The sequence below is a fragment of the Macaca fascicularis genome, chromosome 19, assembly GCF_037993035.2.
Source record: "Macaca fascicularis isolate 582-1 chromosome 19, T2T-MFA8v1.1".
NCBI classification, from domain to species: Eukaryota; Metazoa; Chordata; class Mammalia; order Primates; family Cercopithecidae; genus Macaca; species Macaca fascicularis.
This window is the reverse complement of record NC_088393.1, coordinates 63,630,223-63,657,041: the sequence shown is the minus strand read 5'-3', so window position 1 is coordinate 63,657,041 and position 26,819 is coordinate 63,630,223. Positions and strand designations below refer to the sequence as shown.

At 57.6% G+C, this 26,819-nt stretch overlaps 1 protein-coding gene and 1 pseudogene across 4 annotated transcripts; both read right to left on the bottom strand.

Moving 5' to 3' along the window:
• Positions 1–2,436: 2,436 nt before the first annotated feature.
• Positions 2,437–3,374, bottom strand: LOC141409152 (uncharacterized; annotated as a pseudogene).
• Positions 3,375–4,108: 734 nt separating this feature from the next.
• EPN1 (epsin 1) lies at positions 4,109–26,385 on the bottom strand. 4 transcript variants are annotated; one of them, XM_045380085.2, is made up of 11 exons: positions 26,153–26,385; positions 22,734–23,083; positions 14,242–14,491; positions 10,955–11,079; positions 10,573–10,647; positions 9,998–10,081; positions 7,905–8,208; positions 6,998–7,108; positions 6,758–6,844; positions 4,885–5,142; positions 4,109–4,720 (listed from the first exon to the last, which is right to left on the bottom strand). In XM_045380085.2, the coding sequence occupies exons 2-11, from the start codon at positions 22,959–22,961 to the stop codon at positions 4,512–4,514; spliced, it is 1,731 nt and encodes a 576-aa protein (XP_045236020.1). In that variant the 5' UTR covers positions 22,962–23,083; positions 26,153–26,385; the 3' UTR covers positions 4,109–4,511. The 4 variants fall into 4 exon arrangements, with proteins under 4 accessions (XP_045236020.1, XP_045236019.1, XP_045236022.1 ...); XM_045380084.2 differs by having other exon boundaries at positions 22,734–23,063; XM_045380087.2 differs by lacking the exon at positions 10,573–10,647.
• Between the last annotated feature and the right edge of the window lie 434 nt (positions 26,386–26,819).

Sequence of the window (26,819 nt, the reverse complement as noted above, 5' to 3'; positions counted from 1 at the left end):
TACAACACACACACACACACACACACACACAGAGCAGGAATCTCCTTGGTTGAGGGCACTTCCCACTTTGGCCCCTCGGGACAGAGTTGTCCAGGACAGAAACACACACATGGCCACACACACGTCCTCCCCTCCATCTATGGCTGGCCCAGAGCTGCCCAGCCAGAGAGGACGCAGGGCCAAAAGAGATAATCTGCTATCAGTGAAAGAAACAATGGAGTCAATACGGCTTAGATGAATGAATGCATTCACTCATTCTACTTGAAATCAACACCCAATAGATGTAAGAAACAGAAAGAAATCATTTAGGCAGATAAGGTGAAGAGAGTCCCCAGCAAAAAGCTTTCTAACAAAAAGCAGCTTAGAAATTGCTCCCTTTCTAACCACACCACCCGGTTCAAATAAGTCACTTCTCCTAACAAAGAGCAGCCTGACCTTTCAGGCTGTAAAACACAGATAAGCAACTCAGGGCACAGACTTGGGAGGTTCCTGGGTAATCACCAAGCCACATACATACGATGGTCCCCAATAAAAACAGCAGGCCTAAAGCACATTCCTTTCCCTTTAGGCACACTAAGATAGGGAAGCTGGAAGCGTGCGTGGGGGAGATGGCTGCAGCTGCAAGAAGGTGCCTGGGAATGGGCACAGACACTCTCCCTCACCTTTCAGCACACACAGATAAGCAGTGCAGAGCAGCACAAACTAAGGGCTGCCTGCAGGATCAGAGAATGGGGTGGGAGCCGGGCACAGTGGCTCATGCCTGTAATCCTAGCACTTTGGGAGGCTGAGGGCGATCACGAGATCAGATCGAGACCATTCTGGCTAACATGGTGAAACCCCGTCTGTACTAAAAATACAAAGAAAAAAAAAAAAAACAGCCTGGGCAACACAGCAAGACTGTCTCAGGGGAAAAAAAAAAAAAAAATGCATTTCTTTTTATTCAATGACAACATGAGGAAAAGGCAGAGGCCGGCTGGGAGAGGGTTTGTGTGTGTAAAATTGAGTTTCAGTATAAAACAAAGATCAAGGCAGGACTGAAAGCCCCAAGGCTGGCAGCGCAGCTCCAGAGCGAGGGGCAAGGGTAGGGCAGGGGGTGAGAGTAGAGCGAGGGGTAAGGGTAGGGCGGGGGGTGAGAGTAGAGCGAGGGGTAAGGGTAGGGCGGGGGGTGAGTAGAGCGAGGGGTAAGGGTAGGGCGGGGGGTGAGAGTAGAGCGAGGGGTAAGGGTAGGGCGGGGGGTGAGAGTAGAGCGAGGAAGGGTAGGGCGGGGGGTGAGAGTAGAGCGAGGGGCAAGGGTAGGGTGAGCACAGGTGTGAGGGGACTCTGGCAGGCCTGGACTCTGGTGGGTGGTGGGGTGACCTAGGAGTTGGCTGAAGCTCCCTCGGGCTCCAGGGAGGTTCCCTCAAGTGCCTTCCCCACCCGGCCCCTAGGCCTTGAACGGAGTCCCCAGGAATGCCCCACGCCCCATCCGCTACACCTGTCCCAGGGGAAAGTTCTGTGTGGTTTTTTCCACTTTAGCCCTCTGCGGGGAGACGCGGGGTCAGAGGCACATCTGCTCCTCTGGAGAGGTGGCCGGGCGCAACACGACTCAGGCCAAACCTGAGAATTCTGAACCTCCTCCTAGGCCCATCTGTGCACGTCCTTGTAAAATCCTTTCCGCAAATGAACCGCGCCGCCGTCCCCCACAACCCCCGCCACCCTCACATCTGATCGTCTTCTTCAGCCTCCACCATCCCCAGGTGACCTCTGATCACCCTGGCCTGCCTGCAGCAAGAATCCTGCTAGGTGGATTTAGCCAAAACCCCCCGGACCCCTGAGGTTTGCTCTTAGTGATTTTCCATCCACTGATGGTACCTGTACCTATCTCGATGGTCCTGAATAAAGTCTTCCTTATGGCCATTTAACAAGTTCGCCATCCCACCCTGGGGACAGAGACGCATTTGCTGTAGAAAGAGGGACACTAATACAGTGGGTGAACCCTCAATCGGGGACAACAGCAGGCTCCCAGCATTCAACCTTGCATGTCGCTAAGCCCAGGTGCTTGGGCTTCATGGGGGACTCTTACATGGCAGCTCCTGCTGAGCACTTTGGTGGCTGGAATATTCTGGAAAGAGGAATAAAGTAGGAGACATGAGATCCATGGCGCTACTTGGTAATTCGCACTGTAGGGAAAGGAAGATGCCGAGGATGCTGTAAAGAAGCCCCGAATTTATGTGCAAGCCTCGGGGTTTTTGTCTTGTGTTTTCAATAGTCTTGTTTTGCCAAATGAGGAAATAGTGGGGAGAACTGAAGCCTTACACCTTTAACCCTTGCACTGGACTAAGCCCAAATGTATCATTTTATCTTCTTCCTCCTCAGCTTTTCTGAAGAGAAAGGGAGCGAAGGCACGGCACTGTGAAATCGTGAAACTTATCCTTAACTTGGTGAATGGAGGAGGGTCTGACAAGTGAGGAGCTGAGGAGCTACGACCCTGTGGGGAGACCAAGATCGCCAAGAGCGGGGCTCACCTCCCCTTTCCCTGGGATCCCACTCAGAGCTGCCTTCGGCTGCCTCTCCATGCCCTGGGGGGCTCCCCCATCACATCCGCCTAGAACAGCAGGGTCTCAGAGAGCCCAAGCGTAAGGGACGCTTGCTGCTGCCCAGGAATGGCACCCCGTCCCGGGAAGTGACTCCCCCACAACATACCCAGGCCGGGTGAGAAGAGGGCTTCCCCTCCCTGGCTAAGGAAGTGAGATGCTCCTCTGCAAATGGACCTGTAACCAGCTGACCCCAAAGTTCCTGTGTCCCTGGGCCCCACCCCTTCCTGCATGGCGTGGTCAGCAATTCCTCCATCAAGCCCCCTACAACCCTCCAGACATCCTGGTCTGCAGCGGCAAGTGGAGGCCAGAGAATGCTCCAACACAGGTCATGACCCAATTCACAGCAAGTAACAGAACCCCAACCTCACGTCACCCCGATGGCACTTCTTTTGCTCAGCAATCCCCAGGTGACATAGGTCCACCAGGGAGGGGGCACACAGGGTGGCCACCAGGCCGCTTGGACACCGCAGTCACGTCCCTCTCAGGGCCTCCAACCCTCCAATGGCTGGGTGCTCCCTGGACCACAACCCACAGCAGCAAGTGTCCCTGCGACACAGCTATCTGGCCCCACCCTGAGCCTAGAGCATCTCCAGGCAGAAGGGGCAAGAAGTCGTCCGACTCCAGGGGTCTGGCCCTACACAGCCTGCACCCCACACCCCACACAGCCTGCACCCCAGCACAGCCTCCAGTGCAGCCTGCACCCCAGCACAGCCTGCACCCCAGCACAGCCTGCACCCTGCACAGCCTGCACCCTGCACAGCCTGCACCCCAGCACCTCTGACACAAGAGCTGTCGGAGTCACTGAGGGAGCGAACCCAGCCGTCAGGACTTGACCCCAGGGGATCATGGAGGGAGACTCCACATGGAAGAACAGCCTGTTCCACTTAAAACAGACACAGCCAGATCCCCGTCACTAAGGCCCTTGCTGTGGGGCCTGCAACAAGCTGTCAACTACCCCTGGAGATAACAGCAACACCCCCTCACAAGGCGGCCCGAGGCTTCTCTGCGATGATCCCATCAGGTATGGTCCAGCCCAGGACAACGGCACACAGACGACAACCAGGAGGCACCTGGTGGTTCACTCGGCTCAGCCGACAGAGGCTGACGCGGTTTCCGGAGTGCAGGGATGGATTAGTGATGCTTGCGGGGGGCCCAGGTGATGGCGATGGTGATCTGTGCTGCGTATGTGCCATCCCTCAGGATTCTTCTCCCTGAACCCCAGTGCACTCTGACCTCATCCTAGTGTTCCCTCAACACAAGAGCGAGGCCTCCTGCACTGGGAGCGTCTGGCCATGAGTGGCCTCCTGACCACCTGGACCTGCGTGGGCTACAGCTCTGCCAGGCCTCGCGCCGTCCACCCTCAACCCAGCCAACCCTTGACCCGGGAGGGTCAGGGAAATCAGGACTTCTGAGACAGAACGGCTGGTTCCCAGCCACCCTCGAGAGAGAGATGGGATCCAAGCCCCAGGTCCCTGCATGAAGGGCTCTGGGGTACACGCGAAATCACAGATGGGAAGCTGGGGGAGCCAAGCCCGTGGGAATTGCCATTTATTCCCAAAGTTGCCAAAATCATCACCAAGGATTCACCGAGGGTGCATGAGGGGGTGCGTGAGGGGAACAAGGAGGCTCAAACACTGACTGAGGGTTGAGAGTTTGGAGGGAGGGGGAATGGGTGGGGGCCCCAGCCGCCCCTCCCCCTTCTAATGCCACGGGAAAGGGGTCCTCCTCTGGCCAGCTCCCCTCCCCAGGCCCCATGTCCAGTTTCTCTCCGGGGAGGTGGGGTGGGAAAGGAAGAGGATGTAGTGTGAGTGGGCCCCAGGAGGGGGAAGGGCACTGGGGGCAGGGATCCCCCATTTCACATGCACTCACAACACTGATCTCCCAGAGAGCCAGAATGGGGCAGCTGGATGGAGCCAGGCCCCCTTCCGCCCTGGATTATAGGAGGAAGGGGTTAGTGTTGGGGGCCGGGGGGCCTGGGGGCATCATGGGGGGCAGGCCAGGGCCCCCGCCAAGGGGAGAGATGTATGTGGGTGGCGCTCCAGGGACAGGAGGCACAGGACTGAGACGGAGCTGGTTCAGGGTGAGCGTCGCAGGGGGCGCAGGCTGGAAGGGGTTCGTGACGGAGGGGCCAGTGGCTGGGCCTCCTGCAGGAAGAGAAGACCAGAGACACGGAGTGCAGTCAGTGGCGCGGCCCACCTGTGTCCATCCAGCACGTGCAGGCGAGGGGCGAAGCGTCCCTGCCCTGTGAGGCACCTGCTCTGCTGGAACCCACAGGGAGGACTTGGGCAGGTGATGGGCCCACACTCACCTCCTGGCAGGAAGGGGTTGGAGGCCTTGGCTCCAGACGGCGTGGGGCCCGGCCGGCTCACCAGCGAGTCCAGGTCGACGAGGGCTGCATTGGGCCCCAGGAATGACTCTGGCGTCTTCCGGGTGGGGGGCGTGGGAGTTGGCGTGGCTGCAGGTGGGGGGCTGCCCACAGCCTCAGCCAGAGATCCCCTGACCCCACTCATGTCAAACGCCCCAGGGCTTCGGGCCGGCACCTCTCCTGCCAGCAGCTCCAGCTCTCCTGGAAGGAGCGGGGAGAGGGGCTCAGACAGGGCAGATAGCAAGGCTCCAACCTGGGAGCAGTATAGGCCATCATAGGGGGCGCTTCAAAGAGCCCGGTGCCCAGAAGCCTCAGGAAAGAGGAACTGAGGTGCAGAACAGAGCAATGCTTGCCCAGGCCAAAAGCTTGCATGTCAGCCCAGATTCCCACAAGGTGGGTCTGATTCCAGTGAACAAACGCAAGAGGGATGATGGAAGCAGGTGTCACCCTCTGACAACCACAAGGCAGCAACTGCTTCAGGGAGGGGCTGTCCAGGGTCTCTAGGCCCACGGGGGAAGGCAGCGGGGGCCTGTTCACAGGGGCCTCCAGGCTCAGAGGAGCCTGCCCTCAGACGCTCCTTGAGTACACAGCCCCAGCGGGAGCTTCCAAGTGGACAGACAGCAAAGACACGTGTTCTGGGCCGGCGTGAAGACGTCTGTTGGCTGGAGGTCTGACTTTTTTTTTTAGACGGAGTTTCGCTCGTTTCCCTGGATTGAGTGCAATGGCACAACCTCAGCTCACTGCAACTTCCACCTCCTGGGTTCAAGCGATTCTCCTGCCTCAGCCTCCCGAGTAGCTGGGATTACAGGCGTGTGCTACCACGCCCGGCTGATTTTGTGTTTTTAGTAGAGACGGGGTTTCGGCCATGTTGGTCAGGCTGGTCTTGAACTCCTGACCTCAGGTGATCTGCCCACCTCAACCTTCCAAAGTGCTGGGATTACAGGCGCAAGCCACTGCGCCTGGCCTGATTTTCTTTTTAAATAGATTTAACAATTCTATCTACTGTTGAAAAAATGCACACATTTGTATGGGACAAAAAAAGGCCTAAAAGAAGGAAAACTGCTCTATGTTAACTTAGATAATGAGAGGAGGGGAGTGCAGGCGCAGCTCACTCCCCGTTAGCCACCGGCCTTTCATCAGGGGAAACAGGTTTCTGTACCACAACCTGTGCCTCAATAACAGCTCACTTAAACAAAAAAACCAAGAGATAAGGCTGACATGACTCATCATGGGACAGACAGGTGCCAGCTGAAGGCCATGGTGAAGCACTAGTGGCCACAATGACCTCAGACACTCCTGACGGAGTAGCCACTCAGGGACTCAGCAGATGGGCCCGTCACAGGCGGCGCGTGCCGGCTTACGCCAGCTGAAAACCCCAAGGAGCCAGGGCAGCTAAAGGCAGCACCCATGAGGACGCACCCTGGCCAGCCCTGGAGCCACCAGCAGGCGAGTGGGGACCTGGAAGGGGAGCCTCGGCTGCCTTCCAAACCCCTGTCCATGCAGCTCACTGCACAGGACAAGACAGTCCCTGTTCTTTGACACACTTGAAGAGTCTGCAAGGCACTCAAGCGATGTGGAGGCAGAGACGGGTCAGAGGTCGACATTTTGGTGGGAAACCAGAAGAATTCTGTTTCTAAGTCTGCAATTTCTCTAAAATCAAGATGCACACTTGTTTTAAAGACAAGTGGATGGTTCTGGCCCACTCTACCCAAGTCAACTTTTCATCCTTAAGTCCAGCCGGCCCTGTCTGGAGTGGGACAGAGACAGCCGGGAACGGGGCTCCCTCTGGCCACTGGGAAGAAAGGCAGGGGCTCACCCGCGCTGCTCCCGGAGGTCGGCAGTGCTGTGCGGAGTCGGTCGAAGTCAGAGAACTCGTCAGGCTCCGTGTCGAATCCCCCGCTGGCTGTGGGATCGGGATGCTCTGCTCAGCCCCTCCCTGGGGCCCCGCCTCAGCTCCCACCTCCAGTCCGGGCGTCCACCCTTCCTTAGGATGCTCGACTCTAACATCTCCCACTCACTCCTGCCCGGGGCTCCGTTCCCACCCCCACTGCAGTACCTGTGGTGCCATTGGTGCTGGGTTTGGCAGGTGACCCTCCCCAGGGATCTGAGAAGGCTGGAGCCGGTGTCCAGGGATCAGAGGCCGAGGGTCCACTGACCGGGACCCCACCTGGGTGAGGACACAAGAGCATGAGGAGCTGGCAACCTTGACTGCCCAGATGGCCGGGGGGACCATTGCCTCTGAATCTGTGGCTGTTCACACAAAAGCTCCCTTGCTCCCGGTCTCCCGCACACAAACTCAAATTCCAACTGGGCATCACTGCCAGGCTCTGGCCCTGGGACCCCAGCTGGGGTGAGGGGCTTCCCCGCAGCCTCTGCCAGACCTACCCAGCCCTCCCTCAGCTCCCCCACCCCTCCCCTGTCCAGCTGGGTGTCAGGCCCTTCTCCACCCACACCTCCCTGCTCCACCCACCGCCCTTCCCAGATGCCTACGTCACACAGGCTCTGCCCTGGCCGCAGCCTCTGTGCCCCTTGGCTGAGCTGCTCCCCATAGCACACCCCCATGTCCTCCAAGGCACAATCTCACACGCCCTGTCCTGGGATGTCTCATCTGACCCCCTCCCCTGCTCCCCTGTCCAGCTGGGTGTCAGGCCCTTCTCCACCCACACCTCCCTGCTCCACCCACCGCCCTTCCCAGATGCCTACGTCACACAGGCTCTGCACTGGCCGCAGCCTCTGTGCCCCTTGGCTGAGCTGCTCCCCATAGCACACCCCCATGTCCTCCAAGGCACAATCTCACACGCCCTGTCCTGGGATGTCTCATCTGACCCCCTCCCCTGTACCCAGGACGCCCCCACCACTGCCCGGGGCCACTTGGCTGCATCTGTCCCTGTCCAAGGGCACAGCCAACCAAGGACAGGTGCACACAGGCATAGAGGCCGCACGCAAGCAGGCCATGCACTCACCATCGGAACTTCCCCATGGATCCGGCGTGGGCCCCTCCCCGGCTGCAGGGGCTGGGGTCCCACCCCAAGGGTCAACTGAGGGTCCTGCAGGGGCAGCAGGCCTCCAGGGGTCCCCAGAGGCCGGCGTGGGGGCTGGACCTCCCCAGGGATCAGCAGCTGGAGGGACAGGGGGGCCGCCCCAGGGGTCCGAGGTGGGGGCAGCCGTGGGGACGGCAGCAGCCACGGGTGCTGGGCCCCCCCAGGGGTCTGTGGTCGGGGGAGGAGCTGGGGCTGTGAAGACGTCAGCAAGGTCCATGAGGGACGACTGTGGGGGAGAGAGAAGAGGAGGAGCATGAAGAAGTGGTGGGAAGCCCGGGACAAGGACCAAGCTGGGGCCCGTCGCTGGGGAGGTGGCCAGGCCCTGGGTGTCCAGACAGCAGCCATCCGTAAGGGGTAAGAGGGAGGCAGGCCCCAAACACACCACCCACCCTCCGTCCCTCGTACGTCCTAGGGTCGGCCCACCCCTGCCCACCTCCCCCACCCCAGGGAGCCCCAAAACAGGCCACACCCCTGCCCCACATCCAACAGGCCACACCCCTGCCCCACATCCATTCTCCACACCACGGCAGGGCAGCCCCTTAACCCCACCTGCTCCCAGGTCCTTGCCCAGCCCTGACTGAGGATGGAGGCCAAGCCCTCCCCTCACTCAACCCAAAGCAGCTCACTCCTCCCTCTGCCCACCGTGCCTTCTTCAGTCAGCCCCCAGTCCCTGCTCCATGCCTTCCCCGGGGAAGCCCCCCCTGAACCCCACTCAGGTCACCCTGAGCACCTCTCATGATGCCCCCTACATTGCCCTGCCGTCACCCCACAGTCATCGCACTGCAGTCATCTTCACTGCACCCCACAGTCATCTTCACTGCATCGCACTTCCCACGCCACACACACACGCTGCAAGGTCCTGTGTTCTGGGGTGGCACACGACAGGCCCAGCTAACCAGAGCCCGTCTCGGAAAGTGCAAGTGTCCCCAACAGACTCATGCACACATCTCCAGTCAGCACCGTGAGGCAAAGGCCCCGGGGGGATGGGAGGGGAAGAAGAGCTGAGTCCAGGGCAGGAGAAGAGATGGGTGAGATCCGGTGCTCCTCCAACGGGGCAGCCCTCACTGGGGTCACTGAGCTGTGGGGGACACTGGTAGAGACCCCTTGGCTGACGCCAACATAAAGAGGCTTTCCATCTACCAAGAAAGTCCCACTGTGCCTTATGGCCACAAGCTGTCTGCCACCTCCCATGGAGAGGGGGCCTTGTCCCCACCCCTCAAACCTGGGCTGGCCTCAGGACCTGCTGAGACCAACAGCAGTGCACAGGCTGGGAGCCAACTGCGACCCAGCCCGATGAGCCTGTGCTGGGGTGGGGCAGCAGCGGCTACTGTGCTGTGAGGACACTCGGGACAGACTAGTAACTGGGGAGAGGCCAGGGGAGGAGGCTGGAGGGCAAGGCCAGTGCGGACGCCCTGGGACCAGAGGCATGAGTGACCTCAGCTCTGACACGAAACAAAACCAGCCAGCAGGGCCCCGTCACAGAGAAGTACTGAAGCGTGACCTGAAAGCGCAAGGTTGTGGGAGGGTTTGCTACTCAGCTGCAGAGCACAGGAATGCCACAGACACACTGTCTGCAAGGGCGGGACCATGCCTCATCACTCACCAACAGACCCTGCTGTGCAGCACACGGCATGGCACCAAGGAGGTGCCGAAGAAAGTGTAACAGATGGGCGAGCCCTGCACCCTCCTTCCTGTGGCCATGTCAGGCTGTTGACCTATTCTGGGCCTCCCCATTCAGCTGTGGCGGGTGGGGGTGGCCCTCATGGTGCTCGGCCCGAAGAGGGATGGCCAGTGCTGACCACAGAAGGTGGCCACAGGGCAGCCTGGTGAGTCACCAGCCTCAGCCCAGCGGGGAGGAAGAGGCAGTGAGAGGCCGACCGGGCCTGGAAACCCAGTGCCCAGCTCCAGGACCTTGTGTTTCAGCCTCTGCTCCAGGGACCTGGCCATGCAGGAATGAGCGATGGAACGGACGGACACCTGCGGGGGCCAGGGAGGGCAGAGCAAGCCCCGCTCACCTCCTCCTTGCCCCCGGTCTCTCTCTTGCTCTCCTCGATCGCCATCTGCAGCCGCAAGTCATCCCCGCGACGGATCCGCTCCTCCTGTTGGGGCACGGGCAGCAGCCAGGGAGACATGAGAACGTGAGCCGTAGGCAGATGCCACCTCAGCCCGGAAGCCCCAGCAACCCCTCCCACCCCAACGAAGGCGGCTGAAGGATTCGATGGGATGCGGACAATGTATGACATGGGGATGGGGCACCTGGGTCAAAGGTCGGGTGGGACACGGGGATGAGGGGAGTGGGGTGCTGTGCTGGGGCACCCAGGGAGGACAGGCACCCGCCTCAGTGGTATCTCCTGCGTTGGGGGGAGGAACGGACCCTGGTCACCCAAGCAACCTTGGCACAGCTGCGCTGGCCGCCACCAGGCTCTGTCTGACCAGAGGTCCTACATCCTACAGCTGAAGGTACTGAGGCTTCAACATGCGTGAGCCTGTGGGCTTTCCAGCCCAGCAGGATGGTGGGGGGTGACTGAGGAAGGGGCGATGGGGCTGGTCTGAGGGGAGTCCCTGGCAGGGGCAGGGAGGCTGCTCTGACCTTATCATGCTCTTCTCGGCTCAAACTAAGGGCCAGCTGGAGCTGGGCGTCGTCCTCGGGGCCGCAGGATGGGGGCTGGGGGAGAGAGAGTGTGAGGGGCATGGCGGGAGGGGCCAGAGGCAGAGGCAGGAAAAGAGGTAGAGCCAGAGTCAGATAGGGTCAAAGAAAGAGAGGGCTTGGGGTCCCTGAACCAGTGAGGGACAGGCAGAGAGTGACACGCAGAGGGACGGGGGGTGAGGATGAGGCAGGACTGGGGAGGAGACGAGTGACAGCACGTGGAGCAGCGACAGTGAGGGCCAGGCCTGCGTCTGGCTGGGAGGCAGCCTGAGGTGAGACGTGGAGGCGGGTGGCGGACAGACAGCCCCAGCTGCACGCCCAGTACCTGGTCAGCCTCCTCCTTGCTCATGGCCAGGGCCAGCTGGAGCTGCAGCTCCTCCTCCCCACTGCTCTGTGGCCATGCCTGTTCCGCCTCAGGAGGGGGGCCTGAGCCCACAGCTGCTGATGAGGCTGGAGGGTGGGGGAGAAACTCGTGAGACCCAGACCAGGGAACGAGAGACAGGAAACCCCACAGCCTAGAGAGATGGGGGCTTCTGTGTCCAACCCCACCCCCCAAGTCCCCCACCCTACAGCCTCTGAAGGCCAAGACTAGGACCGAGAGGCAGAGACCAGACACCAAGTGCCCAGAGGAGAAAGGGTGGGGATGCAGGGTCCCCGGAGGGGGGTGCAGGCAGCCCCACCCATGGGAGGGGCCAGGCATCAGGGAAGGACCAGAGCAAAAGTCAGTCTGATAAGCAGATGGGGAACCCCAGGAACCTCTGAGCCCTGCCACCACCAGGACTTCCCGCGTGCCCGGGGTCTGTCGCTGGGCCCCTGGGGGATGGGAGGTCCTTCCTCCCGGGTCTCCCAGGCCTCTGTTTCCAGGGCTTGTGGAGAATGGTAGCTCTGGCAGGGAACAACTGGAATTCAGAGTGGGAGAACAGCGTCTGTTGAGACGGCAGGATCCAAGGCCTGGTCAGGGCTGGGGAGTGGGCCAGGAAGGAGCCCTTGGTTCCAGGAGCAGGAGGAGGAGGGACAGAGGACACAGGAAAGCACGGCCAGACCCTCCAGGAGGGTGCTGAGATATCCCCGCCTCCACCGCAGCATCCTCTCAGTGACCCCCGCCTACCCTCTGTCCTGACACTGTTCTCTCCGCCCTCAAGGCCTGTGGACCCTGGCCCCCTCCACAGTGCAGAGAACAGGCTCCAACCAGGCCCCAGGCCTGCCGAGCGTGGGGCCATCGCCCCAGCCTCCAAAGCCCCAGGGTGGACCTTGCCTCTCCTGCCCCGCCCTCCCCACCACTGTGCACTCGTCGGCAAGTTCTGTCCGCTCCAGCTCCAAGACGCCTTGCACCTGTGTTCTATACTTCTGTCCCCACCCAACCCACTCCCCGGGCCCAGGCCTCTCCCTGACAAGCAGGCCCTGACTCCCCTCGCCCGGAGCTACAGCAGGCAGCTGTCTGGCGGCCCCACCTGCAGCAGGTTCAGGGGCCCCCAGGCTGGCCCCCGTGCAGTGTGCCCAGCAGGACTGGGTGCATGGTATGCCCAGGGAGCACGTGGGCGGCAGAGCGAGGCCAAAGGGTGACCATCTGGGGTTATGAGTGAAGAAAGGATGAGAGAACCAGCAGCGGCTGACAGACTTGGGTGGGTAAGTGGCCGTCTAGGGGGATGGGCAGATGGAAGGGCAGCGTGGGGCACGGGTGAGGCCGGGGCACAGGGAGGACCACGCTCCTGTGGCCCCTCCTCCTCTTCCCTGCCTCTGCGACTTCCTCCTGAGCTCTGGGGACTCTCAGTGGTGGGTGCTGGGAATCTACACCCCATTGCCCAACCTCTACCTTGCATATGCCCCAACCCCCAAGCCCAGTGGTGGCTAAATCCAATGCCCAGCAGCCCTGAGGGCCGCACCTCCCACATCACAGGTAACACGGCACCCAGCCAGCAACACCCGGGCCTTCCCATCACTGGATCCCCCAGCCTCGGTGCTGCCCAGGGACCACAGGCCCTTCCCCACCCACTGGGGGTCTCAGGGCGCACTCCCTAGCTGCCCCCAACCTCCTCCCCAGCCACAGCCCTCCACACAGCTCGCTCCAGGACAGGGGCCAGCACACCACAGTGGCAGCCACAGCTGGCCTGAGAAGGTCCAAGAAAGGCCTTTACATTTTTCAATGGTGGGAAACAATGAAAAGAATGCACCAAGATGGGCGAAAACTCGAGTACCCTTAAAAAATTAAATAACTGAAAAGTCTTAAAAAGACAGTGAAAACTACATGAAATTCACATTCCTGAGTCCTTGGTGAGTGTCAGAGGGGCGCAGCCGCTTCCCAGCAACTGCTGGCAGACAGGGCCAGGCAGCTGGGATGGGAAGGCGTGGCCAGCAACGCAGAGGACGCTGGCTCTGGCCCTGCACAGAGTCTGACCACCCCCAAGCCAGGATCTCCCACCCTCAGGCCTCTTCCCTGAGGCTCCCACTCTCCTCCCAGCTCCTGCCAACGTCCCTCCTCAGTCCACCCCAACCCCGCCGCCCACCTGTCTGCCTCAAGCTGACCAGCCCCTCTCTGCCGCCCACACTCCCTCCTGGTGTCCCCGGCTCTGAGCACTCCCACGCCACGCCAGCTTCTTCCCTCCACTTCACACTCTGCTTTCACGCCGTCTACCAGCTCCTGGGTCCTTACTCTGGAGTTCTGGGCAGGGCCGTACACACCCCATCACACCCATGTATCCCCGTGGGTGCTGAACGGTGATCCCAAATGAGACCTGTCCAAACAGAAGGCCTAGACTCCCCAAACAAGTCCAGTCCCTCAAGCCGGACCCCATGGGGGCCACAGGCCCTTCGTGCTGTCTGTGGCGGCCTGGCTGACCCACCTCCATCTCCAGGGCAGTGCTCTAGCGGCCCCTCCCCATCTCACGCACCCCCACTAACTGAGGCACCTCCACTCTTCCTGGAGAGCAGAAGAGCCTCACAGACATTCTCCAGCCTCCCTCCCCGTCCTGAGCAGCAGGACTAGTCTCTTCACGGCTGTGAGCCCAGCATAGCTCACACTTTCCAGCACAGTCCAAGGCCCACACACCCATCACATAACTGGAAATGTTTCGTGGGGCAGATCTTGGCCTGACGATGTGGGAGGCACTATTTCAAGTTTTGTTTTCAGGGCTGGTAACCACCCACCAGACTGAGTCCTCCACCTCCGGAAGGCATTGCCAAGGCTCCTAACGCAGGCCCAGATGCCTGGTGCAACCTGCAGGCCCTGGCTCTGGCCTTCCTTCTGTGCCCCTTCCAGGCTACCCTCTGCCTCTCCAATGTTCCCTCATCTCGGTGCAGACAGAAGCACGGCACCCTCGGGAGTCACTGTGTGACTGTCCCCAGCACTGACCGCCCTCAGGCCCTGAGCCTATGGGGAAGTGGAATAAAAGTTCCCAGTTCTAGACCTGCCCTGGGGCACAAGGCAAGAGGCAGGAAGGGCCCCAGAGCTGCTGCATGGGAGGTCCTAAGGGAAAAAAGAGCACAAGTGAGACCAGAGCAAGGGTCCCAGGTGAGGGGAGGAAAAGGGGGACGCCTCAGTGGCTCCTGGCTGGGAGACAGGGAAGCAGGCAGAGGACAGACTCTAGGCCGTCAGGGGCCGCAGGGAGGGCTCACCCGTGGCGGTCTGTGCCAGCTTTTCCTTGGTCTTGAGCGCGTGCGCCCGCTCCTCCCGCAGCCGGTCCTCGTCGCGCAGCAGGGCCACCAGCTGCTTGGCTTTCTCGCGCACGTTCACGCCCTGGTCCTTGCCGTCGCGGTCCACGTACTGGAAGTCCTTCAGCGTCTGCACGGCGTACATGTTCTCCTTGCACTGCTGTGACACGCGCTCTGAGCCGGTCTTGATGAGGTACTCCATCAGCGTCATGGCCTGCGGGCGGGCACAGGGACGCCCGGTCAGCACGCTGGGCGGTCAGCACGCCGGGCAGGCCCCGCAAGGCAGGCTGGAGACGGCCCAGGCCCCGGGGCAGTTGACTGAGTGCAAGTCCCACAACCCACCTGTCCCCACCGAGTACGACACGGCCCCATGCTGTGACAGGGACCAGCCACGGAGGGACTGCGTTCAGCGACAGATACACAGTAGGCCACACGGCCTGGGATTCCGTCCACATGAATCATCCAGAACCGGCAAATCCAGACAGACAGAGAGTGGATTATGGGTTGCCGGGGGTGGAGGGAGGCATGGAGAGGGAACACCTGAAGGCTATGGGTTTTCTCTCGGGGGCGATGAAGGAGTTCTGAAGCTGGACAGAGGTGGTCGCACAGCACTGTGAATGGGCCGAATGCCGCTGAACTGTGCGGTATGAAGAGGACTGCACACTGTAGGAGCTCTATCTCGATCCAAATAAAAGAGGAAATGGCAGCCGCAGGCACCACAGCCGCCGTGGGCATCACCTGGCATCCCGGAGCCCTATTTCTCTACAACTGAAATCTAAAGTAACATGGCAAGAAAACCACATTAGTTAAATCACAATGAAAGGGGTCTTAGTATTCAGTTTGAAATGTGTCAGCATTTCTGACTGTAAAACCTCACGCTAGTATCAACAGCCTGGAGCAGTAGCTTGTCACCTCTGCAAGAAGGGAAGAGATCCACGCAAGGGCCCACGCAGGCCTGGGTTCTCTCGGGAGGGGCACCGAGGTTCCACACCACCAGGAGCAAGAGGACAGAGCAGAGGGAACATGATCGTTCAATCTGCACCCTTTGGTACGTTTGCATTTTATAATATGAAAACAAACTTGCTTTCAACAAGTGGAAATTAATAGTAGGGGCCGGGGGACCAAGGTCTCCGTGGCTCTTCCTAGCTCAGGCTCAAGTCCTGGGCTTGAGGGGTCATGGCCCCCTTAAGGCTCTGCAGTGGGTATCTTGGTCACTGACCTCAGAAAAAGGCACACCTTTGATTTTGCAGGTGATTCCAGGGCCTTCACAGAGCCACAGAAACCCACCCAGGGCTCCTAGGGGAGGAGTCAGCTATCACAGCTAAGCTCCGTCTGAACCAAGGAGAAATTTGCCAGGAAAGATGCCAGGGCCATTCATATCTCCTCGCCCTCTGAGGCAGCTGGACCTAGCTCTGGCAAGGGGCCTTTCAAAGGTGTGTTAACAGCATTTACAGTGTAATCAGAGATTAGTCTTTAACCGGCCCTCAAGGTATTGACACGAAAAGAGAAAGGAAAGAAGATAAGCCATTTCTATGCTTTATCACACCCTAAGCCAAGAGGCAGTCCCAGGTCCACAACTCCTGGGGCCCTTGTGTTTTGGAATTCAGAATTTTCCTGAGTTCAGACCAGGAAAACAACACACATACAACACATAAGAGAACGCTCCAGGCACAGTCCTGCCAACAGCCACATTACCGCGGGACCAGCAGACACCATATAAACGACCTCACTTCAGTCTGGGTCAGACTTGGTGCCAAATGGATCATGAAACATTTTTGTTTCCAGAGCTCTCTGGACTTTGGTATCGCAGCTAAAAAGATTGTGAAGTGGGAAATAGTGCAAAAACCCACCCACAGTGAACTGCATATATAAACTATGGTACACTCACACAGTGGGACTACCACATACACTGAAATTAAAAATAAACAAGGCCAGGCGTGGTGGCTTACACCTATAATCCCAGCACTATGGGAAGCTGAGGCAGGTGACCACTCGAGGTCAGGGATTCGAGACCAGCCTGGCCCACATGGTGAAACCGTTTCCCCTAAAAATACAAAACAATTAGCCAGGCATGGTGGTGCCCACCTGTAATCCCTGCTACTCAGGAGGCTGAGGTGGGAGGATCCCTTGGATGGGGGAGGCAGAGCTTACAGTCAGCCAAGATCACGCCACTGTACTCCAGCCTGGGAGACAGAGTGAGATTCCATTTAAAAATAAATAAATAAGGCCGGGTGTGGTGACTCATGCCTGTAATCTTACCACTTTGAGAGGCCGAGGTGGGTGGATCACAAGGTCAGGAGTTTGAGACCAGCCTGGCCAACATGGTGAAACCCCATCTCTACTAAAGATACAAAAAAGTAGCTGGGCATGGTGGTGCGCACCTGTAATCCCAGCTACTCAGGAGGGTGGGGCAAGGAGAATCGTTTGAACCCAGGAGGCAGAGGTTCCAGTAAGCCGAGATCGCATCGTTGTACTCCAGCCTGGACAACAGGGCAAGATTCCGTCTCAAAAATAAATAAGTAAATAAGTAAAATAAATCAATAAATGAAACAAATAAATATCCGGACACAGTGGCTCATGCCTGTAATCCCAGTACTTTGGGAGGCCAACGCGGGCAGATCATCTGAGGTTAGGAGTTAGAGAACAGCCTGGCCAAGATGGTGAAACCCCATCTCTACTAAAAATACAAAAAATTAGCTGGGCATGGTGGCATGCCCCTATAATTCCAGCTACTCAGGAGGCTGAGGCAGGAGAATCACTTATCTTGGGAGGCAGAGGTTGCAGCGAGCCAAGATAGCGCCACTGCACTCCAGCCTGGGCAATAAGAGCGAAACTCAGTCTCAAGAAAAAACAAAAAATAGGCCGGGCACAGTGGCTCACACCTGTAATCCCAGCACTTTGGGAGGCCAAGGTGGGCGGACCACGAGGTCAGAAGTTCAAGACCAGCCTGGCCAATATAGTGAAACCCCATTTCTACTGAAAGTACAAAAATAAGCCAGGTGTGGTGGCAGGCACCTGTAATCCCAGCTACTCAGAAGGCTAAGGCAGGAGAATTGCTTGAACCTGGGAGGCAGAAGTTGCAGTGAGCTGAGGTCGCGCCATTGCACTCCAGTCTGGGCGACACAGCGAGACTCCGTCTCATAAATAAGAAAGAATAAGTTATTACTTAATCTTATTATATTTGGTGCAGTGGCTCAATCCTGTAACCCCAGTGCTTTGGGAGGCTGAAGTGGGTGGATCACTTGAGTCTACAAGTTCAAGATCATCCTGGGCGACATGGCGAAACCCCATCTCTAAATAAATAAATAAATAAATAAAATAACAAAAAATTAGCCAGGTGTGGTGGCACGTGCCTGTCATCCCTGCTACTTGGGAGGCTGTGGCTGGAGGATTGCTTAAGCCCAGGAGGCGGAGGCTACAGTGAGCCGAGACCGCACCACTGCACTCTAGCCTGGGCAACAGTGAGACACTTTCTCAAAATAAACAAAAACTGCTTTATGCAACAGCACAGTCAACCTTGCTGACCTGATGGTGATGGTGAGCAAAAGAAGCCAGACACAAAAGACCACACGTGACTCCCCGTATATAAAGTTCAAGAACAGTCTTGGCAGACAGAAGTCAGACACGGTGCCCGCAGGAGACGGGTTTCCTGAGGGAACCTGGAAGGCTGGATGCATCCTCTACCTCCCTCTAGGCGAAGGCTACACAGGTGTCCAATGTGTTATACATTCATGATGTGCTTAGTATGCAATTCCTTAATGAAAAATTTAAAATCTTATTTTAGAAGTGAGCAGGCCGGGCACGGTGGCTCAAGCCTGTAATCCCAGCACTTTGGGAGGCCGACACAGGCAGATCACAAGGTCAGGAGATCGAGATCATCCTGGCTAACATGGTGAAACTCCGTCTCTACTAAAAAATACCAAAAAACTAGCCGGGCGTGGTGCGGGCGCCTGTAGTCCCAGCTACTCGGGAGGCTGAGGCAGGAGAATGGCAGGAACCCGGGGGGCGGAGCTTGCAGTGAGCCGAGGTCCGACCACTGCACTCCAGCCTGGGTGACAGAGCGAGACTCCATCTCAAAAAAAAAAAAAAAAAAAAAAAAAAAAGAAGTGAGCAAGTGGGCCAGATGTAGTGGCTCATGTCTATAATCCCAGCCCTCTGGGATGCCAAGACAAGAGGATCACTCGAGCCCAGGAGTTCAAGACCAACCTCGGCAATACAGTGAGACCCCTCATCTCTACAAAAAAATTTTAAAATAGCCAGGCATGGTGGTACGTGCCTGTGGTCCCAGCTATTCCTCAACTATGCCTGGAGCCCAGGAGGTCAAGGCTCGGTGAGCTACGATTGTACTGATGGATTCCAGCCTGGGCTACAGAGCAAGACCCTGTCTCTAAAAAAGTTGAAAAAAAAAAAAAAGTTTGCAGAGTAAGTTGTTTTTCCTTTGCTTTTCTAAAAACAAACAAAAAGCAGTGGGCAACTGCATAAAGTAATAGTCCTTTTTAATGCCAAAGGCAGCTTTATCAAGGACATGCTGCAATACAGAAATAAAGTTTAAAACAGGAATCAGCAAACATTCTGTAAGGAGCCAGATGAAAAAATTTCAGTTTTTCAGGCCATATACTCTCTGTCTCAACTACTCCACAGCCACAGATGAATGGGCCTGGCTGTGTTCCTTCACTTTTTTACAAAAACGGCTGTGGGTAGGATTTCACCAGTGGGCTGTACTTTGCTGACCCCTGGTTTAAAGTCAAGACTGAGAGACCCTGCATTCCTCAGAAGTGAGGTGGCAGTGCAGGGCCCAGAGGGTGGGCTCAGGGCAGGACCCAGAGTGGGGGTTCAGGACAGGGCCCAGAGGGTGGGCTCGGGGCAGGACCCAGAGCGGGGGTTCGGGGCAGGGCCCAGAGGGTGGGCTCGGGACTCCTCTTGGCTCTACCACATCCTGCGTGGTAGAGCTGAGCTCCTTTGTGTCTCAGTTTCCTCATCTGGAAAACAGAGAAAAAGGAAGAAAAGAACTTCCTTCACCAGGCAACTGTGGATTTGATGAGAACCTACATGTGCTACACATACAAGGTACCAAATAAACGCCGGCCCTTACTCACCAAGACTCACCCCCAAGGCCATGCAGGGAGGCCGTGCAGAGCCAGATCACCCTCCTTCTCCACGGGGACAATAAGATCCACAAAGTACCAGCCAGCAGGGCCACAGGGTGGGACAGCCTGGGCTCTGGACAGGCCCAAGCCCCAGCTCCCCCACAAGCCTGAGCAGGCCACCTCCCCCATCTCTGGGCCTCAGTTTCCCCATCCATCAAACTGGAAAGACTGCTCCTGCACAACCCACCACCTGGGGTGAAGTGACAAGATGAGACCATGTGGCAAAGGGATGGTGGGAAGCAAGAGGACCCGCCCTCACGCCGGAACAGGTCAGCACGGAGGGCTCCGGCGAGGCTCACAGGGCGTGCAGCAGCTCCACAGCGGCTCAGGCCTCTGGGAACTGTGGGGCTGTCCTCATCACCTGTGCTTCCAGAAGGGGACTGCGGGATAGAAGTGGTCATCCAAGAGGGGAGGCGCTGGCTAGACGTGGACGCAGGGACCCCTCCTGGACCCCTGCCCTGTGCCTATGCTCAGCTATCAGCACATGCCACAGCAGGGACAACAGTGACACGTGCTGACCTCACAAAGCTGCTCTCAGGACAGCGTCCAGCAGGCAGCACAAGCGGCAACCAAAGCAGGTTTCCACAGACACCATCAACCCTCCCCGGGGGTACTGAGGCTGAACCCCACCCTCAGTGTGAGGAATCAGCAGTTCAGGGTGGAGCAGGAACCCCACGTCCTCAGCCACATGGGCTGGGGATCCCCAAGCTCAAAGAGAAAGGCCGGCGCCCAGACTCTGCTGTGGGGAGCATAGAAAGGACAGTCTCAAGAATCAAGAGATGCTGTGAGGATGGTGAACACAGCAAGAACAGCCAGGCCTGGGGAGGGTGTCAGAGGGGCTACGAAAACCACAGGGGAGGTCTTGAGGGTGACAAAAACCTATGCCTTGGCTGTGATGACAGTTATGAAACACGTGCATCTGTCAGAACCCAGAAAACTCTATCTTGAAAGGCTGGGTTTTACTGTGTGCAAATTATACCTCAGTAAACCCACCTTTACAAAGTTATTAGAAAGAACCAGGCAAGAAAGGCTGGGTAAGACCTGTGACTGGCTGGCTGCCTCCTCCAGGAAGTCTGCCCTGACTGCCTGAGGCCCGCAGAGCCTTGTGCTGTGTTCCCTCCTTCATGGCACCCGCCAGCCTATCGGCTCAACTCCCACCGACCTGGGAGCTGCCTGAGGGTGGGGGTCGGGTTTGATCAGGGCTGGGTCCCCAGCACCGTCCAGCAAGAGGCTGCCCACAGGTAACCAACCTCAGGACAAAAGTGCGGCATGCACAAAAACAATCAAGTTGCTTCTCCATGGAGGCTCTCCCACCTCCTGTAGGAAGCACCCCAAGCCCCGGCCTGGCACTGAAGGCCATATCCCTCTCCTGCCCTGCCCTGCCGTCCACCCCGGCCACCAGCACCGCATGCTCCCTAGCAGACTCTCAGGCCTTGGCACCTGCCAGCCCTGCCCACAGGCCACTCTGTCTCTGCCCCCAGCAGCATCACTCTGGCCACTAGCCAGGAAGGATCCGCGTCTAGGGCCCCTCTGGATTCATCACCTCTGCACACCCACCCCTCCAGCCCCACCTGCCCCTCCAGCCCCGCCCCTCCTCCTTGCCTCCACAGAGGCTCCCCTGCACCCCCAGGCTTTTCCAAGATCCTCAACTAAACAAACGCCTCCCAGCCCTTCACAATAAATGACCAATAACTGATTCAACCTATGACTCAACCCAATCTTGGTGTGTCGGGCTGGGCATGAAAACCAGTCACAGGAAATAGGCCTCAGCCCCTGCTCCCACGTGGAAGTGGTGCAGCGCTCCCAGCCTCAGCCTCATCTGTGAGTGGAGGGAACTGCCCTCACCTGGGCAGAAGTCTCCAAAATCAGCAAGGACAGGGACCTCGCCCAGAAAAGGCCCAGGTTTAAGTGCACGAGGGTGGAGGCTTGCAGGTCTGGTGCACCAAGACACCCAGAGCGGGCCCTCTGCAGATGCTTGCCAATGGACCGCAACAGCAGCTGTCTAACATTCACCAGCCCCTAACCCGAGTCAGACGTGAATCAACTCCATGGGCCCTCACAGAGGGAGATTCAGGGATGAGCCCGAGATCCCACCACCGGGAGAGTAACCCGGCCCAGCCCACGTCCTTGGCCGCTTTGCCGTAACACGAGGAACACAGTAACCAAAGACCAAAGGTGGGGATGCTAAGGCCCCTGGACCCCACGAACAGCAAACTGAAAACCCACTCGCTGAGTCCTGCTCACAGGTGCGAGCCCTTTGACCCAAAACCTGCGATCTGCGTGTGTGGTCAGTGGATCAGGGCCAGCAACTAGGCCACATCCATGGAGGGCACTTTGGCCACATTTGCCAAAATTACACATGCACGAGCCTCTTGACTCGGCAACTCCAGTTCTAGAAAACAGCAAAGGTACAAGGATATTCACGGCAATCTCATTCTTAAAACACTGCAAAACCCTTTTCAAAAAAATCCATCAACAAGTCACTAGTTAAATAAATTATGACCAATCCATAGAGTTGAAAGTTCTGCAGTTGTAAAAGAAAAAAAAAAGCAGCAAATCTTTTACATCCCGATAGGCAATGTAAAGATAAAATCTCCTTTTCCTTTTTTAAATTGGGGTCTAATATACATATGGTAAGACTCGCTCATTTTAACATCAGTCTGAGTTCTGACAAATGCACAGGACATGAAGCCACCACGGCACTCAAGGCACAGAACAGTCCCGCTGCCCCCGAAATGTCCTTGTGCTGCCCTCTGTAGGTGACCCCTCCCGTCCAACTCCCGGCGAGCACCAACCTGCCCTCTGCATTCCATCCCTATGGTCCCGTCTCTCCCACTGTCGGACTGATGCCAGCAAACAGTATGCAGGCTTTTGAGTCTGACAAGCAGTGTGAGAACACGACACTGTTCCAGTGTTCATCCCCAGCGTGGCATCGCCTGTGCCACGGGGAGCACACACCTGCCTGAGGGGCGTTCACAGACGGGGCCCAGAGCAGAAACTTGGCTGCTGTGAGGAAAGGAACTGGGTATCTGGGCACACAGAAGAGATGGGCACTGTGGGCCCTTTCGGGCCTCCTGAGCATATGAATCTTACGAATGCACCACTCACTCAAAAAACAGATTTTAACCACTAGGCTCCAAACTTCTTAGCCTTACATTCGTTGCCTTCATTAAACAAAAAGAGAGATTTTACTCTTCTACAGCTCCTCTTGAGAACCGGGATGCCATCCCAGGCAGGGTGCACAACACGGGCTCCTGCCCTCCCGCCTGAGCCCCTGCACCTGCCTGGGGAGGAGAGCGGGACGCTGACCTTGTAGACGTGCCGCCAGTTCTTGCCATGGTCATTGAGCCGCTTCCAGATCATGCTCATGATCTCCGAGAAGGCGACGACGTTGTAGGTGAGGTCAGCAATCTCTGACATGAGGGAGCTGGACGGACCCCAGGGGTCATTGCTCGTGGCCTCTCGAACCTTGATCTCCGCCTCTGAGTAGTTGTGGACAATGTTCTTCATCTGGCGCCTCAAGGACGAGGTCGACATGGTGCCCGGCTGCAGCAGCAAGGGGCACAGGGCCCCTGATGCGTGGAGAGACGGGGTGACTCCTGGACGAAGGCTGCAGCAGGCGCTGGCAGGTCACCGCATCTGAGAAGGGAACAGGACCTCTGGAAACACAAGTGGGACATGGGTTGCCCAGAGCCCTCAGGGTCAAAGATGAGTTCCTAACTGTGGCCCAGAAGGCTCTGTCCCTTGTTAACCTCTAGGTCTCAAAGTAACCCCATCCATGTTTCAGTTCCTCAAACAGGCTGCCTCCTTCCTGCTGGGGCCCCTGCTCAGTGAGGCAGAGTATATGCAGTGGCACATCGCAGCCCCACACCCTGGCTCAGCTAGTTCCTGGCCAGGCCACAGTGGGTGGGCTGCCATCTCCTGCACCTCAGCTTTGCTTTCTCTTCCGTCAAATGGGGCTCCATGCAGTCATCTAGGGAACTGACGCCCTGTAAACACTGGTAGCACATCCGCAGGCACTCCATCCTGCCCATGCGCTCTTCCTTCTTCCTCGCCCAGGGATGTCCACTCACCCCAAGTGCTCTGTTTACACTTCCCAGGTCCACACTCAAACATCATGGTCACCTTTCCCTGGAGCCTCATCAGTAAACCCAGCCTCCCTCATGATTTTATATTCTTTTGTCTGATTCTGTAGCTCAGGTCAACCTACAGGCCCCATGGGGGCAGAGCGCATGTTTGTCTAGACGTGGCTTTTCCTACCAAAGAAGCTGGCCCAGAAAAACCATTCAGTAAACCATGCAAGGAGGAAGTGGAGAGGGAGGGCAGGACAGACCTCTGGAACAAGGATGGAGCGGGCAGGAATCCACAGCAAAACAAGGACACATGAGAAAGAAGGCTGATGAAGGATGAAGGGATTAAAGACAGGGGCAGGAGCACGGAGCCAACCCAGGGCGGCAGGAAGAACCGGGGAAGCCAGAAGACCAGACGTCCCAAGGACAGGGGAAGCCCAGGGCTCAGGAGAGATAAGGAACCTAACAGCCCCACTGCCTGGGTCCCAGCTGTGTGCCAGGTGCTCACTCAGCACAAGAGGGACATGACATTTTTCAATACTGCATGCAGAGACTGGGCTCCTGGAGGTTAACTAACTCAACCAAGGTCACACACCAGGAATGGCAGGACAGACTCAAACCAAGGCCCACCTGAACTCCAAAACTCATACTTTTAAATTAACCTCAATTAAACTAACCCATTCCAAGACTGGTGATGAGAAACAGGAGAGTCAAGCAAACGATGATGACACCAGCGCTCGTATCCCATGCCAGGCACTGTTTTAAGCGTTTTACATGTATTAACTCAGTTAATCTTGAAACAACCCCATGATTCATAGTCACCTCACAGGGTGGAAACTGAGACACGGAGGTTCAGCCCCGTGCCCAGGGACACACACCTTACTCCTGGAGCAGCCTGGTTCCAGAGCCAGCTCTCATCACCAGTCTGTGCAGCTCCAACAAGCCACAGAGGGAGATTTTCAAAGCCCCACCATGATGTAAGCCCAGGGAAGACAGGGATGACTGACAGAGGCTGACCTCTGCTTCGAACTCAGACTAGAGAGCCAGGCACCTGAAGACAGATGTAGCTAGTTAAAAAGAAAATCTCCGGAGTCCCAAAGCAGCCCCAGCCTGACACATTAAGATGATGAGATGATGTAATATGGAGAAGGGGACTGACAAGAAATAGAGACAGACCCGGACAGAGAGAGACACACAGAAACCCAAACCCGGGCAGAAGGAGCTAGGCAGAGACACAATGAGAAAGATACAAGCAACAGCAGATACAAGAACATGGGAAGACAGGGAGGCAGGAGGCCAAGGAGGAAAGACAGAGGCCCAGAAACAAAGAGACCTGGCGAGAAATAAGACACAAGAAAAATGGAATCTAATGGCAAAGAATATAAAATGTGGGTTCAAATCCTGGCCACATCAGCTACCTGCAGCGCCAACCTCCTTGAGATGCAGTTTGCTCAACTCTGAAATGAAAGAATTCCTACCTGGCAGGCCTGTTGATTAAATAAGATGGGTACATACAGTGCTTGGCTCTGTGCCCTACAGATAGTAGGCGCTCAATAACACTGGCTGCTATTATTATCAGAGAAAAAAACAGAGAACAGTTCCAAAAGGGTGGCGGCAGAAAATGCACTATCTTAATACTGTGTACTTATTTGGCGTGCATTAGAAAAAAATACCCAACTAGCACATCAAAGCTACCATTTCTCAGATACTGCTTAGAATGAGATCGTATTTCAAATTAAATTGATTCCAAGAGAATTATTAGATTAAAAAGAATACAAAGGATATGGCAAAGTTCTCCAAGGAGTACTCCAATAACCGACCGATATCTAACACTTACTGTGTAAAAACCTCTAAGCACCGTAATAACAAAAACCAGCGCTCCCAGTAATTACACACTTGCTATGTGTCAGATACCGTCTGGTACTTTACATGTATCACCTCAACTTACAGGCACAAAGACCCAATGATGTAGAAACTATGAACGCCTACGAACTACGAATTTCCTACGACTAGGAAACTGAGGTTTGGAGATAGAGAGTATCACCTGGCAAATACCACACAGCTTAGCAGGCAGCCGGGCCTCTGAATCCAAGGCTGGGGCTCTTCACCACCACACCAGAGACTCAGAAAACAGGGGAAAAGGGGCAGATTCTAGACCAGGGAACAGACTCCTGGAAAGAAACTTCAGGATTGGAGGTGATAGGTATGGGGGCAAAACTCCGATGTTAAGACGGGACGGGGGTAAGATTTGCACCATAGGCAGAAAAGCCCGCAGGGAAGGGCTAGAGACTAGGGAAATGAAGACTCGGAAACTCGAAAGACACAAACAAAATCCTGACAGACACAGACTTGACAGGCAGAGGAAAAAGAGACCCGGGACAGACACACTCCTCTCTCCAAACCCTTTTCTAAGTCCACTGAAACAGGCACAGGCAGAGCCCCACGGGACACAGACGCGGACAGACACAGACAGGAGAGAGAGAGACAGACAGACAGACAACCGACACGGGGGCAGTCAAGGCCGACACAGGAGCAGAGACACAAAGGCCGCCAGAGACACCCAGAACCGGCCAGGCGCGAGCCCGCGCGCGCCGCGGCCCAGGCCCGAACGCCCGGAGCAGGCGGGCCGGCGTCCCCCGCGCTCCGCCCCGCGCTCACCTCGGCCCCCTCACGCCGGGCTCTGGGGGGTCATGGCGGTCAGCCCCCTACCCCGCTCGGCCTCGGTGTCGCGCGGCGTGCGCCGGGCCCCGGGCGGCGGACCAGGAGGCGCCACGGGCGCACGCACAAACGCAAGGGGGGCCGCACGCCGACGGCTCCGCCGCCCCGCCGCCCAAAAGGGGCGCGGAGAGCCCGGCGGGGGAGGGGAGCCGCCGAGGAGACGGGAAGCAACCGAAGGAGGCGACGGACCGGAAGCGGAAATTGCTGCGTTCCCCGCCCTCCCGTGCCGCGCCCCGCCCTGGCGGGAGTCGCTTCCGCAGCCAAGCCAACCTGGAAGGCATCACTTCCGGCGCGCTGGCCCCCGTTGCTAGGCGCCTTACGTCATTTCCACCCGCTGCCGTGGGGGCTCCGCGGGGTGCTCAGCGGGCGCCGGGGGTCCCCTCAAGCTGGCTTGGCGGCAACCGCGGAGCTCCTGGCGCACCCACGCCGCGCCCGCCCCGGCCCGCTCGGCCACCCTCCCTCCTGTCGGCGGGGTGGGAGAGCACTCGGGAACCTCACGCCCCCCGGGACTATGCCTGTGCCGACCCCGAGGAGCGCGCCGCGCAAGCAGGGAAGGCCCCGAGGGTGCCGGCGCCGGCACCAGGGCGTCCCCATCAGGGGCCCACAG

What these genes read in the sequence shown, in the direction of transcription:
- EPN1 (XM_045380085.2), bottom strand. Translation starts at nt 22,961, where the DNA reads ATGTCGACCTCGTCCTTGAGGCGCCAGATGAAGAACATTGTCCACAAC. An exon ending in GCCGAGAAGAGCATGATAAG is followed by an intron (nt 10,082 to 10,572) that starts GTCAGAGCAGCC and finishes GTGCCCCAACAG; the next exon opens with GAGGAGCGGATCCGTCGCGG. An exon ending in AGACCGGGGGCAAGGAGGAG is followed by an intron (nt 8,209 to 9,997) that starts GTGAGCGGGGCT and finishes TCTCCCCCACAG; the next exon opens with TCGTCCCTCATGGACCTTGC.